Genomic DNA, 16,778 nt, shown 5'->3' with positions numbered 1-16,778 from the left:
GCTCCAAGCTTAAATAAAAGCTGTCATATAAACACTGCTGTTGTTTGTTACCAATTAAACATGTTGTACAAGAAGTCTGGAATTGAAAGTGTTTGCGGAATTGGCGACGAAGACCTGATGCCGTAGATCTTTCGTTTTGAAAAACAGAGTATAATTTAGTTAGGTGCCTCAATATTCTTTTACCTCTTATTCTACTGATGTGTCGCTTGTACAATTGAGAGTGAATGTAATATGCAGGGTTTGTGTAATTGTGACATACTGGGCTGTTGAGTCATGGTCAAGGATGACACATGGCTTTTCCACAGCAGTCCATGTTCATACTCCGGAGCCAGAAAATGTTTCTCGAATGCGCAGCGTTTTAATAAGAAAACGTGGTCGAAAAGTGGAAGGAGGAATAATGATTAGGAGAGTCTGAAGGAGGAGAATATAAGAAGAAAAGAATGTGTTTGAGAGCAGCTGAAAGCAACTACGAAAAGAGATGAAGGGGGAGGATGTACAAAAAGTCGGAATTAATTTTGATTCCTTTCCAGAAATTGTTTCTGTTTTATGTGATTTGATATTGTGGCGTGCGAGCATCTAATTGAGTTATATAGTAGGCATGTTTTAAAGTAGGATGTTAAAAAATCCTTTGATTGGATGTAGTAGAGAGAACCTAGGAAAGAATAACTGGATAACTTTGTGACTTGTGACTTGAGACTTCGATTTGCCTTTTGAAGGTACTCGCATGCAAAACATTCTCCTGCTTTTTACGTAAAGCGCTCTGATTTTAGTAAGTATGGGAACAGGAGTAGGCCATTCAGCCCAAGGAGACTTCTGCTAATCAACGAGATCATAGCTGATCTGTGGTCTAACTCCATACACCTATGTCCTTTAAGTATCTCAGTACTTGGCTCTCTTAAACTTAATATTTACATTTTTGATTGTCAGGCATTGCAGTTTTGCTAATAGCATCTCTATTTTTGTATAGATATTTAATCATAGGTCATCATAGAATCCGTACAATGTGGAAGCAGGCCATTTGGCCCATCAAGTCACACCACCCTTACAAAGAGCTTCCCATCTGGACCTATCCACGTAGCTTGCACATCCCTGGACACTATGGGCAATTTAACATGGCAAATTAACCTAGCTTGCGCAAGTTTGGACTGTGGGAGGAAACCCATGCAAACACTGAGAGAATGTGCTGACTCCACACAGACAGTCATAGAGCTTAGAACTGTAGTTGACTGAGGGTGGAATCAAGCCTAGGTCCCTGGTGTGGTGAGGCTGCAGTGCTAATCACTGAGCTGCTGTGCGTTGCCTACTTGCACTTAATGTTAATTCCAAATCCTCTACTTGTCATCTTAAGTAATATAGATCCTGTTAAATTTTCTTTGTCACCATCTTGCATTTGTTTTTAATTTTTAAATAATTAATTTCATGCTCTGGTGGATTTTGATGTTAAAAGGGACGTTTCAATAAAAGCAATGTAAGGAACAAGTGGGACGAAGGCAAAAAATTGTACCATGGGAGATTCCATAACTTAAGGTTAGGTTGCATCATCTAGGTGCAATGTCAGGAATTACTACTTCATAGTGAAATTTTTATATTTGTTTGAGTTGAGTCAAAATCAGCATTCTTTTTGCCCATTCTTAATTATCCTTGAGATGATGATGGTGTCCCAAAATGGAACTTGATTTTCTTGCCATAAAACTGTTGAGGCTATGTTAGTTTAAAAAAAATCAGAAAAAAAAATTTGATATTTGTCAGGCAGCGGTATGTTAGAATTGTGAAGTTTAGAATAATTTCTTTTGGTTTATTAATTTTTGATGGCACTTTGGCTTGAAATGTAGGGTACATGGGAGGCGACTTGCAAACTCTGTTGGTATCTGCCGGACATAAGTCAGGATAGTTTTGTTATTGGGGATCAGAGGAAGACTCGTTATATACGAAAGAAGAGATGCAATGTATTCACACACGGAGATAATGTCACCAGGTTCTGAATGTCTATAGATTAGGCTCCTAGATTCCCAAAATTCTAGAAACGTGTTTCTCAAATCTTATGTTTTGTGGTCTAAAACGGACTCTAAAGCTAAACAATATCAGAAAACTTGCATTCATTTTGCATTTTACTGACTTAAGTACTCGAGGGAGAAAGGAATGGAAAAATATGTTGATGGTTTTAAATCAAATGGAGCAGAAGTATGTTTGTGTGGAGCATAAAATGTTAGGCTCTTTGGCCTTCTACTTTCATGCTGTAACTGTGCAATGAATTCTATTATAAATGAGATTTTTTCTTATTGTACCAGTGATGCTGTGACCACATGTTTGATATCATTTAGATGTGTGGGAAAAAATAATTTTTAAGAAGTTGCAGTAGTTATCTAGGCTTGTGAAGCACTGGTGAAGGGACATGTCTTGGAAGAAACATGTCTAGAAGTCATTTGATTTATTGTATCGTGTCATATTACTGCACCACACTCCACAAACCTCACTGAAGTTAATCTTTATGGCAAAAGTGACTCATTATTGCTTTTACTTCTCAAACTGAAAGTAATTAACTTTGGTGCCTGCTTTAAAGTTGACTTATGGTTTTATTCAGTCTCCCAAGTTAAGCTGTTTCACTGGAAATACTTATGTTTGACCGATTTATCTTTTAATAAAGGCTTAAACTACCTAGACAAGTACAATAATTAGTATAGAAAGGAGTTTTTTTAATGACAGCATAAAAATAAGCAAACTCAGCTAGGTTCTTCTCAATAGCATAGCAAGATTTCATCTAAGGAGTTACAGAGCTCTGGGGATTGCATTTCTCAAATTGGTGCAGGGTCAACGGTAGTGCCACTACAATTGTTCTTTTAAAATAGGTTAGATTAAGTTTTAATTTTCTAATCATTGGTAAGCGGTAAGTGTGTGTCTGTCTGTCTTGGGAAAAGAATCGGGCTCGATAGTCTTGCCTCCCATAATTGACTAACTTGCCAATGCTTTTCGTCAAAATTTGGATATTTGGTTGAGATGTTCTATGAGGCACCCAGCTCTAAGATATCAACTGCTTTAAAATGATTTAGTGCTGTCAGAGCACTGTGGAGAATAGGAAGTTTCACTAAATTGAACTGTTAAAAGTGACTTTGATGTTTTTCTCATCATGAATCTGAGGAAAATATTTATCTGTGTGAATCTTTATTCCAAGTGTGCACTAATATTAATGTTGTTTGTCTCAGAATGTTGCATGACATAATGAGTTAGGTAATAGGCTCTCAAGATACTGTATTGTATTGTAGTAACTCAAAGATCTGCACTTGTGCTCTCTCTGACAAGCTGTTCCTGTTTCATGAGCCAGGATTAATCAGACATTGTGAGAATTTTTATTTTGAAGTCAATGAATAAACTGTGGTCACAACTTCCCAAGCTACTTTGAATTATCTGCTCAGTGTTAGTAGTTAGTTGGTTATCAACACCAATTCAAAATCCAATCTCTTACTGAGGGAGTAATTTATAAAAATTGCAAAGTTGAGCTCTCCCTTCAGTTTCAGTGGGTCTCTCTAACTTTTCATTGGATCTTGAAAATGTTTGAAAATCTAATGTTTTGATGTAACTTTAAATATTTTCAAGTATTGTGATTTTCCATCTCTAATAACAGTTTATCCAATCTCTGCTAAGTTCCTTTATCTTGATTTAGATATAAAACTTGAAGAACACCATGGGAGCAAACTTGTTCTGGTTTGGTACTGTTTTGGTTTAATCAATATGTTTTTGTGTTGAATGTGATGCGAGATATGCAGACAATTACATTGAAGTAAGGGCTTTTCTATTGTTTTACTAGTGCTTTCTTTGCAGTATTTTCTTCCAGTGATAGGAGAGGATTATTTTAAATGTAATTTGTAAGTAAAATACTGCAGATGTTAGAAATCAAATTAAATCTGAGAATGTTAGAACCAGGGGAGCATTTGTGGAGAGACCACAAGACAGTTGATCTTTCCAGTGTAATCCTCTCCTCACATTGTAGATTTAGTAATTAACAATATATATGAAAATATGGTTAAAGGAGGGAAGAAAGAGAGACCAAGGGGAATGGGGTGGAGAATACAGGGAGAAATGTCCACTAAATCCGATTGTTGAGGTTCAGAAAATGGGTAAAGGAGAAGTAATATGTCCAGAAACGAAGGAAAGTATAGTGAGAATTTAAAGAAAAATGATGCATGTAAGCTATGATGTGAGTTTAGCGGAAGAGTGAATTAGAATAGGAAATATTAAAACCTGATAAATTGAAGCAGTTTTAGTGGCCGTGGACTCAGGGGGACATAAAAGTGGGTTGAAACTACTTCACTAGCATCCATTTCACATCGGCAGTGAAGCAGTGATTAAGAAAGTAGGCATTCCTTGGGCTTGCACAGGAAAGTGCCAGATAAAAATGAACTGGTGACAAGTGTTGGAAAATGACTTGGGATATCAAGAAGGGATTAGTGCATACAAAATATTACTGGGAAGAAGTGATCGACCTTACTCAGGTCATCACTTCAAAGGTTATGAAATGGCAGTTGATGATTTTCCAAATGTGGAGTTTGATGGCATGGAAGGTCAATGTGGGGGCCCATATCATGGTCCTGAGGATCAGGAGAAAATTTTAGTGCCTAAAATTCACCTGTCAGGTGTGACGTACATTGAACTTCTTTCATCTAGTACACTGCATTAGTTATTCAGTGCTGACTTCTGCACTTTAGCAAATCTACATCAAATTAGGGAATTACTGCACCGGTTCCTCTTTTTGTCTGTTTGTGCAACTGTAAATTTGATTGCTCATGACTTAAATGCTCTGGTGACACCCATTCTGGCCTCAATCTTCAACTTTGTGTTAGTCTGAACAAACTCCGCACTGAGAAGAAACAGCATGCTCCATTTCAACTGGGCACAAGCAATTGGGTCTTAAGGTTGACTTTAATGACTTTTGATGCTGTTTCTCACTACTTTGATTTCTGTCATTATTCTTCATTTGTTTCCCTCATTGTTCCTGTTCTTTTGCTATTTCTTGTACATCTTTATGTTCATTTTTTAAATCAGCATTTAACATGGAGATTGTACAATTGATGGCCCCTCTATATTTCGTCATTAAATAAGAACGCTATGGACCAGACCAAACCAGCCTACATATATATCAAGGAGATAGCCTGGAACCTAACTGTTATTTTATTTAAAATCAAGTGTAAGGTGCTGTGTTCCAGGTGTAATTCAATTGGCCACACTACTCAGCTTTAAGCAAAACACACTTAGTCTTACCCCCAGTTAAAAACAAACAAAATAAAGAAAAAATGGGTCTAATTCTGCTGGAAAACTTAACAGAACAATAGATTATTTAATCACTAAACAACAGCTGTTCCAATATAATAACACCGCATAAATGCATCCTTGGCAAAAGCAAATTCGGTAAAATAGATTGTTTCGCATGCAATTTTGTCTGCACAAAGAAATCCAGCTTTTTGCTGTGGCCAAAACAGATGTAACAGCTTTCACCATCAACATCAAGCCCCAAGAACTGCTGAAAGCTAAACGAAAACACTGGTTCTGTGGGAGGCTGACTCCACCCATTCATGCCACTTCCATTGTTCCTTTTCAAACAAAAAAAATAAGGACTTTCAAGCTGTTGAGTTTATTGGTTTTAAGTAGACAGCTCATCACCTCTGTCTTAAAACCTCTCTTCCAATAAAACAGGACAAAATACACCACCTAAAGCCATTGTATCATCACAACAGTCGGATCGAAATTTGCAGTTTAAGCAGCTGATGGTAAAGTATTGCTTTTTAAATGTTTGTGAATAACTGCACTGTTGTCCAGTTCAGAAAGGCCATTGTAGATTTAGCAAATGAAGTAAATGGATATGTGCATATTAGTGATCTTACGAAGGGGCAATAAATGTTTTTTTGGAAATTTGCTACCTGATGAATGTACACTTGATTCTTTTTCCAAAGTCACACCCTATCCAGGACTTGTGTAATTTTGAGATATTTAATTCTTTTATATTTTGTGTGTATTTTGCTGATGGATTTAAAACGTTTAAATGAGTCAGCGCCTCACGTGCCACACAAACAGTTGTTGTTTCAGTCCTTCTATTCATCCACCTGTTGAAGAGTTGTAATCTCTGCTCGTGAGCTAAGAATTTTCTTCATTTTTTATAAGCAATACAGCTGTGAGTGCTGGAAATTGGAAATAAAGCCAGAAAATACTTAACAGGGTATGCAGCACGTCCAGATCAATAATTTTCCTGGACTTCCCACGTAAATGTGACAGTCAAGAAGGCACAACAGTTCCTCCTCTTCCTTAAGCAACTCAGTAAATTTGACATGTCCGTAAGGTCCTTCACCAACTTATACAGATACACCATTGAAAGCATACTGTCTGGGTGCATTATGGCCTGGTATGGCAACTGCTGTACCCAGGACCGTAAGAAACTATAGAAGGTGGTGTGTACAGTCCAGACCATCACAGATGCTAACCTTCCATCCATGGTGTCTATTTACTCGTTTTCCTGCCATGGACATGTGACCAACATCATCAAAGACCCATCACACCCTGGCAATGGCCTCCTACAATCTCTTCTGTCAGGCAGAAGATACAGAAGTCTGGACGCAAACAAGCGGGTTCAGAAACAGCTTTTTCCAGCTTTTTATCAGACTGTTGAATGGACTCTAGCCTCAAGTAATGTAATCTGTATGCCTCTAAGTCTTTTTGGTCTATACATCCTTTGCTTGCTGTGATCTACCTAATACCGTTCATGAATGAAGCTTTGCACCGTATTTCAGTAGATGTGACAATCAAACCAATCGATTGATCGATCAACCAAATCGTGTGTCAGAGCTATCCAGATGTAAACTGTTGACCTGAAAGTTGGTTTTTGTCATTTTTCCATCTTGTTTTTAGTAGAAGTGGATTGAAGTTTGGTTCTTATTCTTAAAACTGCAGTATTGATGGGTTCCTGGAGCCTTGTATTTGGCATTAAACCTATTAATTAGGTGTATAAAGAGGAGGTGCTGTGAGATGATCAATCTAAAAAGTGAAATCACTGCTTGTTTTAACATTTGTCCACAATTGGCACGGATAACTGGAAGAAAGAAAGATATATAGACTAACGAGCAGCAATTAGCTTTTCCAAATGGGCAGGAGATCTTGTTTTGAATTTTGAAAGCCAGTGGAATGAGAACATGATGTCATTGAAAGACATCATCTCCGAGAGGAAGAGAGATGGGTGACTGAACATTTGTTTTCTCAAAGATGAGCAGCCCCACATTTGCAGCAAACATTTGATACTATACAGTGAAGCTGCTGCAAGTGATGTCTCGACTATAAAGTTACTTTATTGGCATGAATTGAGCTTGCCTTTACCTCCCCACTGCAATTGGCGTATCCATTCATAACACTCATTTTTCTATATGCTGCCATTTTCCTTACAAATCCTAGACACTAATATTCTCTCTGCTTTTAAAATGTGTAGTGTACTGGGCATAAAATGTTTTGTAGTTCCCATCATTGTGCTGAAGGAAATTTTCAGTTGTGTTGTGACAAATTTTATTTGTGATTTTGTGTTTTTGCAAGCTTAATTTTTTTTGGTCCCCTCCTTTTGCTTTTGTTTAGTCAGCTGTGTTTTCTCAATTTTAACTTCTTTTTAAAACCAAGAGCTGTATCCCAGGTTTCAACTGCTTAAATCTAACTGCCTTCAATACAGCAAGACATATGATCTTGGTCTCGGTCTCGGTCTCCCCAGGTCGGACAATGGGAAATAAAACTGACTTGTATTTGTTTGGTTTTGTAAGCGTATAAAATGAATAAAACCTGAATAAAAACGGAAAGGGCTGCAGATGCTGTAAATCCGGAACAAAAACAGAAGTTGCTGTCAAAGCAGGTCTGCCAACATCTGTGAATAAAAAAGGTCTGGTAGCGTTTCAGGTCTGGTGAACCTTCCTCAGAATGGTGATGTGTCTCCCAAACGGTTTATGGTGCTCTTCTTATGAAATAACTCGCTAATACTTTCCATCTGATCCTTCCTGAAGATTCAATATTTAAGTGTAATATTGGAGGATTTCCAGTACCAATGGATTTTCCACCCCCCCCCCTCCAAAACAGACTAAGCATGGCATTGGCAAGACTGCATTTACACTTCCCCAGTTCCCCTGCAGTTAACGATTGGCTGTCTTGAGCTGTGGTAGTCTTCATTCCTGCAGTGCCCCTGCCATAATATCAGGTGAGCAATTTCAGGACTTTGATCCTGCATCAGTGAGGGTGCATGCCCTTGGCTTAGACAGCAACTTCAGAGATGTTCCAGTGGCGGTGTTGTTCAGCGCCTGGTTAACTCTTGGTTTGGGTGTGGTTGAACTAAGCATCATATTTTGAAGAGTTTCAAGATGGAACATTTGTGGTTTAATATATGAGAATGAAGTCCAGTGGTAGGATGCTGACCAAGCGTATTGCATTGTCTTGGTTGTTGTTGACTAAGTTTTGTGGCTGCATTATTTAGGGAAGAAGTGAGTACTTTCTCAAGCTCCTGATTTGAACCTTGTAAATTGATCAGAGGTTGAGAGCAGTTATTTAGTGATAAGATGAACTGTGTGACTGTGTTGGGCTCAGCATAGGTGAGTGCAGAAAGGTGAGAGTAGAAGATCCACATCGCAGGATATTTACCTGCTGCCTGTTCTTGTAATCTTTAATATGTTAATTCCTAGTTGAAATCAGTAATGATCTATGCCTGCCTCTTTGTAGGTTACGTGGAACTGTCCCTCGTCCGCACCTACACAGGCCGCAAACCCCACCTCTTACGTTGATGACTGTATCGGCGCTGCCTCTTGCTCCCCAGAGGAGCTCGAACAGTTCCTCCACTTCGCCAACACCTTCCACCCCAACCTCAAGTTCACCTGGGCCACCTCCAACACATCCCTCACCTTCTTGGACCTCCCAGTCTCCATCTCAGGTAACCACCTAGAAACGGATGTCCATTTCAAGCCCACTGACTCCCACAGCTACCTAGAAGACACCTCCTCCCACCCACCCTCCTGCAAAAATTCCATCCCCCTATTCCCAATTACTCCGCCTCCACCGCATCTGCTCCCAGGATGAGGCATTCCACTCCCGCACATCCCAGATGTCCAAGTTCTTCAAGGACCGCAAATTTCCCCCCACAATGATCGAGAACGCCCTTGAACCCGTCTCCCGTATTTCCCGCAACACATCCCTCACACCCCGCCCCCGCCACAACCGCCCTAAGAGGATCCCCCTCGTCCTCACACACCACCCCACCAACCTCCGGATACAACGCACCATCCTCTGTCACTTCCGCCATCTACAATCCGACCCCACCACCATCGCTATTTTTCCATCCCCACCCTTGTCTGCTTTCCGGAGAGACCACTCTCTCCGTGACTCCCTTGTCCGCTCCACACTGCCCTCCAACCCCACCACACCCGGCACCTTCCCCTGCAACCGCAGGAAATGCTACACTTGCCCCCACACCTCCTCCCTCGCCCCTATCCCAGGCCTCAAGATGACCTTCCATATCAAGCAGATGTTCACCTGCACATCTGCCAATGTGGTATATTGTATCCATTGTACCCGGTGTGGCTGCCTCTACATTGGGGAAACCAAGCGGAGGCTTGCGGACCCGCTTTGCAGAACACCTCTGCTCGTTTCACAACAAGCAACTGCATCTCCCAGTCGCAGACCATTTTAACTTGCCCTCCCATTCCTCAGATGACATGTCCATCATGGGCTTCCTGCAGTGCCACAATGATGCCACCCGAAGGTTGCAGGAACAGCAACTCATATTCCACTTGAGAACCCTGCAGCCCAATGGTATCAATGTGGACTTCACCAGCTTCAAAATCTCCCCTTCCCTCACCGCATCACAAAACCAGCCCAGCCCGTCCCCTCCCCCCACTGCATCCCAAAACCAGTCCAACTTGTCTCTGCCTCCCTAACCTGTTCTTCCTCTCACCCATCCCGACCTCCCACCTCGAGCCACACCTCCATTTCCTACCTACCACCTCATCCCGCCTCCTTGACCTGTCCGTCTTCCCTGGACTGACCTATCCCCTCCCTACCTTCCCACCTATACTCTCCTCTCCACCTATCTTGTTTTCTCTCCATCTTCGGTCTGCCTCCCCCTCTCTCCCTATTTATTCCAGTTCCCTCTCCCCATCCCCCTCCCTGATGAAGCGTCTAGGCCCGAAACGTCAGCTTTTGTGCTCCTGAGATGCTGCTTGGCCTGCTGTGTTCATCCAGCTCCACACTTTTGTTATCAATGATCTCCAAAATGTTGATTGTGGTGAATTTATTGCTGTATATGGGTATTTTCTGCTATTTGTCAAATGGAATGTTGTCTGTCATCTACTTTGGCTGCTTCATAGATGTTGTTCATGAATAGTCCCACTGTTGACCTTATAGTGGAAGTAAGGTGGTTCTTGGAGCAACTAACCAACTGTCAATGAGCAGAGGATCTTCCTGTAATGATTTCTTCAAGTAATGTTCTATGTTTATGATGGCTAGCCTCTGACAACCACCCTGTTGCATACTGACCATGACTCCAGTGCAGGATGGTTTTTCTCTGATGATATCTTGTGCTTGAAACTTTGGATATTATTATCTGTCCATCATATGACTTGATTGAGTCATAGAATCACACAGCAGGGAACAGACTCTTCGGTTCAACTAATTCCTGCTGACCATGTTCCCAAACTAAACTCGTCCCGTGTTCCCACATTTTGCTCCAAAACTTTCCTCTTCGCATACTTATCCAAATGTCTTAACTGTACCCGTATCCACCACTTCCTCTGGCGGTTCATCTCCCACACTAACTGCATTCAGTTTAAAACAAAGTGCCCTTCGTGTCCTTTTTTAAATCTTTCTCTTCTCACCCTAAAAGTATGCTCCATAGTTTTAAACTACACCCCCTACTCGCCGTAGGGAAGTGATTCTTGCTACTCACCTTATCTATGTCCCTCATGATTTTCGTAAATCACTCCAAGGTTGCTCTGAAACTCTTACCCTCTAATGAGAAAGGTACTAACCTATCCAGCCTCTCCTTATAACTCAAACCCTCTCTTTGCAGCAACATCCTGGTAAATCTTTTCTGAATCCTCTCCAGTTTAATAATATCCTTCCGATGACAGGTTGACTAGAACTGCACACAATACTGCAGAAGAGGCCCGCACTAATATCCTGTACAAATTCAACATGACGTCGCAATTCCTGTACTCAAAGGCCTGAGCAATGAAGGCAAGCATGTTAAATGCCTTTCTAAACCTCCTGTCTGCCTGTGTAAATTTCAAAGGATTATGTGCCAGAACCCCTAGTGTGTCTGTTCCGCAATACTACCCAGGATCCTAACATCAATTGTTGAAGTCCTGCCCTTATTTGTGTTATCAAAATGCAGTATCTCATATTTAAACAAATTAAACCCCATCTGCCATTCCTTCAGCCCATTGACCAAATTGATCAAAATCTTCTTGTAATCATAGATAACTTCCTTCACTGTCCACTATAGCAGCTGTACAACATCCTATCCTTGTTAGTGGGGGGACCTACCCAGACAAATTTCAAATTTTTGGATGAAGGTAGAGTTTTGGTTTCACCAGAACAATTTGATTTGGGAGGCAGTTAGCTCTAGTTTACAAGTCCTCAAAATTTCAGCCAGGATTATTCCAGGACAGCCTTTGCTGTGTCTAGTGCACTGAGCTTCTTTAGCAGCATGTCAATGTCCATCAGTTCAGTTCAGCATTTGTTCAGAAGCATTGAGTTTGTGTGGCTATGCTTAGCTTCAATATAATGCAAACAAAATTTGAAATGTGGCTTTCTGCTCATGTAAGTCAATTATTCACTGTCTGTATCAGAATAAATCTTACTTTAAAAAAAATTAAACTATTTATTGAAGTTTCATAGATTATCTTTCTGCCCACATCTTACCCAATCTAAACCCAGTTAGTATTTTAAATAACTAAAAGAGTTGCTGCGAGCTTGACCAAGGCTCAAGCTTCCTCCCACTGGGTTTCCTGGCTCTCTGAGTCTGCTACTGTCAATTTGTAGAAGTCCTTTCAAATCAGGATTTCAATGAGAAATCAAATATAAAAGTTCATATTTCATCTAATGACAAGAACATTGTACTGGCCAGGGATTTTTTTTCAAGGTCACATTTCAAATCTGTGTTCCAATTGTACTGCATTAGAAAATCTATTAATTGTTTTAACAAAAGAATGTGGATATAATGCCCACTAATTTAAATATGTGCTCTTCTTACTCATATGTTTTGGCAGGAAGTGCAGCTCAGGAATGGTACAGTTGCCTTTCAGACTTGGAAAAATCCTCCTCCTCCAATTTATATGCAGTTTTACTTCTTTAATGTTACAAATCCAGAGGAGGTACTAAATGGAGGAAAACCCTTTGTTGAAGAAAAAGGCCCTTACACTTACAGGTATGAGGAATAAAATTCTGATTAATTTAAACTACTTCAAAATGCTTTTTAGACCATTTTATACTTTTCATGGATGTGTTAAAGCAAATTAAAATAATGGAATGAGGGGCAATGTTGTCGCTGTAGTTTCTTCCTTCACCAAACCATACAGAGTCAGTGCCATTAATCTCCTGAAAGGTGAATTATGCTGAGGGAGCTTTGAAGGGGTGTCCAGGTAAAAAACAAACTTGTGGCTTGTGAAGAAAAATTTAGAGATTTAATAATTTAAAGTATGTGCAGTGTTCTTACACTTATTAATAGAGGAAAGGGAACAAAATGTCTGCTCATGAAAACGTGAAGGGAAAAATGCAACCATTGAAGGCTTGGATGGGGCATACTGAGGAATGGGCATGCTACTTGGAAAACTTTCAATATTTTCAATAAGGTGTGTTCTACTTGGTTTTTTAAAAAAGTTCACAATATTCTTATTTGATGATCTTAGTGACATTCTGGATTTTTTAACTGTGCGGCAAAAATCTGAAGCAACTTTGAACATCTGTTGAGGTTCTTGTGCTGCAAACCAGAGTGAAAGATAGAGAGATGGTAGAGTGGCCTTCAGTTGTCTATTATTCAGAGAACTCACTGGAACACTAGCTGGAACTATTATATTCTGTAGATGTGGCTTTTTTTATACTAGATTGTACCAGATACAAGATACGACAGTTATCAGATCCTCAATATAATCAATAGATGTTTCTTTTTACAGTGTGTTCTTATGTAATGCTCTAACAGCAAGTATCCATTTCCTGTAAGGGGCTTGTTTATTCTATAGGGGCAGGTACTTGAAACTGACCTTTACGGTCAACCAAGTGTGTTCGGTGAAGTGTTTTACATCACATGAAATCACTCTGTCACTCTGTGGTCTCTCCACCCCCGCCCCCGCCCCGTTGTGTGCTTAAGTGCTTTACGATATTAAAAGGATCAAGCATTCTTAATAAAAACCAAAAGAACTGCGGACGCTGTTCAAGCATTCTTAATCTCACTAGTTCCACTTCAGTGATGCAGAACCCATTGTGGCTCTCTAAGTAGCTGCTAGCAATTTTAACCCTGATATAATTAAGTTTCTTTTAACTTTGCCCACCCTGTGAATTTCTGCTGAACCCCACATTTCCCCTTCTTTTCTCCCTTCCCTTTTCCTTACATATTTCCTTTATGCTGGGCAAGTTAAAATCTCTGAACATTTGGCTTCTAACTGTACAAATGCAATGAGTTGATAGAAGTTTTCAAAACTGAGAGGCATAGATAGAAAGGATAATTGGAGTCTTTTTCACAAGGTTTAAATGTCAGTTACTGCGGGACATAGATTTCAGTAAAAAGGATTAAAAGTTTTAAAGGAGATATGAGATGAACAAAAACAGACATTGCTGGAAAAGCTCAGCAGGTCTGGCAGCATCTCTAAAGAGAATGTCAGAGTGAACGTTTTGGGTCCGGTGACCCTTCCTCAGAACAGTTCTGAGAAGGGTCACTGGACCTGAAACATTGAATCTGATTTTCTCTTCAGAGATGCTGCCAGACCTGCTGAGCTTTACCAGCAATGTCTGTTTTTATTCCTGATATACAGCATCCACAGTTCTCTTGGTTTTTATTGAGATAGAAGGTGAGTTTTTTTTTAAAACACAGAGGGTGATAAATGCTTGGACCACAGCTAGAGGTGATGGTAGAGGTAGATACATTAGCAATGTTTAAGCAACATCTTGATGGGTAAATAGGCAGTGAATAATGGGATACGGCCCAGACCGAGGCGAAATGTTCTTAGTTGAGAACGGCATAATGTGCCAGCGCTGTCATGTTGGGCCAAAGGACCTGTTCCTGTGCTGGGCTGTTCTTTGTATTTTTTTTTGCCTCGTACTATGCTGGGCATTTCCCCGTGCGAGCAGTTGTGAATACCCAGTATATTTCAGGTTGTTGTGCTGCCCCACAAGTCTTGGAGTAATATTTGCTTCTTTTCCTCAACCTGCTCAGTGACATTCCAACTCATTTGATCACACTTTCGGATCTTTTATCCTTACTAAGGCGAAGGAAAATGATTTTGGCAGTAGCATGCTGTGCAAATAAAATTCTTAGTCTTGTGAAAGCTCTCAGTCATTGTATTGCAGCTGCTGGAACCTCCTCAATTAGTCATGATACTGAGGAGAACAGTCTATATACATTACAAAAATTAATGGACAGACACTGACCTTTCGCTGTTAGCTGGAAGTGAAAATGATGCTCAGTGATTACTTACTTTTCTTTCTCCTCAAATTCAAATAGTGCAAATCCCTAAATCTGTATCTGAATCGGAATGTTATTAACATCTAAATAACGCTGCCATCATTTGCCATTGCTCCTCTTGGCAAGAATATTTGCTTAGTTCTCTTTTTAATTTTACTAAATACTTTAATTCTTGTTCTCCAGATTCTAGAAATCTAGCATTTAGGCTTGATTAAATGAAGTACATAGCAAATGTTGAAATGACCCAACCTGGATGTTATGGTTCATGATTTTCTTTTAGAGAAGTGAATGTTACAATCTAAATCAAAATAGCATCCGTGATCACCTGACTGATTGATTTGTGGTTGGGTTTTGTTTCTACTGACGTGAATTTGTGTTTCATGACTTGGACCGTGAACCAAAGCCTACTTCTTAAATTTATTCTTGTCTCAAGGAATTTACTCAGCAGGAAATGCTTATCATGATAGTTTACACATTCTAATTACTTGCATTGACTTAACTGTGAGTGAAAACTTATCTTGTGTCTGTTAAGTTTGTGTGATCGTTTCACGTGGTACTTGCTTAATTTAAAATAAACGTTGACATTTCACACAGTTTGCCTCATAATGACGTCGGAGTCCTTCTTATGGTGGTGTGAAGTTGAATTACAAGTTTAAGGGGTTGGAATGGGTATGTGCCATATTAGGTAATGTCAACCATATTGACAGGGGGTTGCTGTGAATGACCTCCAGGCAGAGAGCTTTTCACACTTTTCTGCTGTTAAGCTGTCTGATAACTGATTCTTTATTTTCCATTCCTGCATCTAAACCTACTATCTCTGAGAAAGGAATGGAGTTTAAGGGGTAAAGAGGGATTCGGGTTCCCCATTGAAAGCAGGAGGAAGATGGAATCAGTGTTTGTTTGGTCCAGCCTATGAGCCAGCCCCTCTAATTCCTCCAATTCAACAGTTTCACTCTTTCATTGTGTTACTTGCATATCCCTCTATCTCAACTGGTCCAGTGCTGAGACCTTCTTAAATACATTGCCTCTAGACTTGATTTAGTTTAGTACTTTATCCCTGTCACATCACACCAATCCCAACTCCAGTTGCCCCAAAACTCTGCCTCTTAATTCTCCATCCATGCCTTGCCCTCAGTATCTTAATACTGTACTTGTTCCGCATGGTATCTTTTTTCACTTTTCCCCTGCTTCCTCCAGCTCTAAAATTCCCCTCTGAAACTGTTCCCTTGCATCTGGGCATGAGGCAGAAGAGCACAGTCACCATTATTGAGGAGAAAGCAACCTGCCACCCACAATGCGATTGGTCAGTCTAGCATCAACCAGAGGTTAAAGTGTCAGTTTTGTAAGTCCCTGAATCAGAAGTTTGTAGGTTCACTCTTACTTCCGCACCTAGACTGGAATTAGGAGATGCAGAGTTGTACACGAGGCACTAAGCTCTGTCTTCCTGCTCAGGTGGTCTTTAAAGATTTTGTAGCATTTTGTAATAAAGATGGATTTCCAATGTTCTAGGCTAACGTATATTCCAAATCCATTGTAGAGACTGTAAGATAAGTGGTTCAAATTGGCAGCTGTGCTTGCCTACAAAACAGAGACTTAAACTTTTGGAGGTAATTAATTGTCATTGCACTTTGCTGTGTACAGGAGTCCTGAAAGTGATTATAATCGCTGTCCCCTTCCTGTTTTAGTGATCAGTGTGGCCTGAGCAATGGGCTGATTTAAGCTCACTGTAGTATCGACACAGATGCAGTGAGTTTAAGGTGCAGAGTGGAATGTGTACACACTTGGGTAATTATACAGTATTTTGTGCCTTAATAATTTACCTTTTAATAGCAACCAGCTTTGGCATATCCTTTCAGAGAATACAAACCTAAGGAAAATGTGACATTTCTGGATGATGGACAGAAGGTGTCTGCTGTCACCACTAAGACCTACGTGTTTGTGCCTGAGTTGAGTAATGGAGATCCTGAGACAGATCTGATTAGGACAGTGAATATTCCTGTTGTGGTGAGTTGCTGGCTGTTTAAAACTCACTTTGCAATTGACTTGTTAACTTGACAATACCTTGACTTGTATGTATTGGAGCTAAACTTGAGTAAAAGTGAAA

The 16,778-nt window shown here is 40.1% G+C and overlaps 1 protein-coding gene across 4 annotated transcripts in view; it reads left to right on the top strand.

The window, feature by feature from the left end:
* Positions 1 to 16,778, top strand: part of scarb2c (scavenger receptor class B, member 2c) — a 60,878-nt gene that overhangs the window by 452 nt on the left and 43,648 nt on the right. For 2 of the 4 annotated variants that reach the window (XM_059646404.1, XM_059646393.1), the window contains exons 2-4: positions 8,725 to 8,932; positions 12,267 to 12,424; positions 16,531 to 16,678. In XM_059646404.1, the coding sequence (XP_059502387.1) occupies positions 8,725 to 8,932; positions 12,267 to 12,424; positions 16,531 to 16,678 (514 nt within the window). Of the gene's footprint in view, positions 1 to 476; positions 503 to 8,724; positions 8,933 to 12,266; positions 12,425 to 16,530; positions 16,679 to 16,778 lie in introns of those variants that run through there. The other 2 variants (XM_059646396.1, XM_048535666.2) reach the window with 2 other exon arrangements.

Source organism: Stegostoma tigrinum, chromosome 1, assembly GCF_030684315.1.
Source record: "Stegostoma tigrinum isolate sSteTig4 chromosome 1, sSteTig4.hap1, whole genome shotgun sequence".
Classification (NCBI taxonomy): Eukaryota; Metazoa; Chordata; class Chondrichthyes; order Orectolobiformes; family Stegostomatidae; genus Stegostoma; species Stegostoma tigrinum.
The sequence above is the reverse complement of the archived record's forward strand: the minus strand, read 5'-3'. Positions and strand labels throughout refer to the sequence as shown.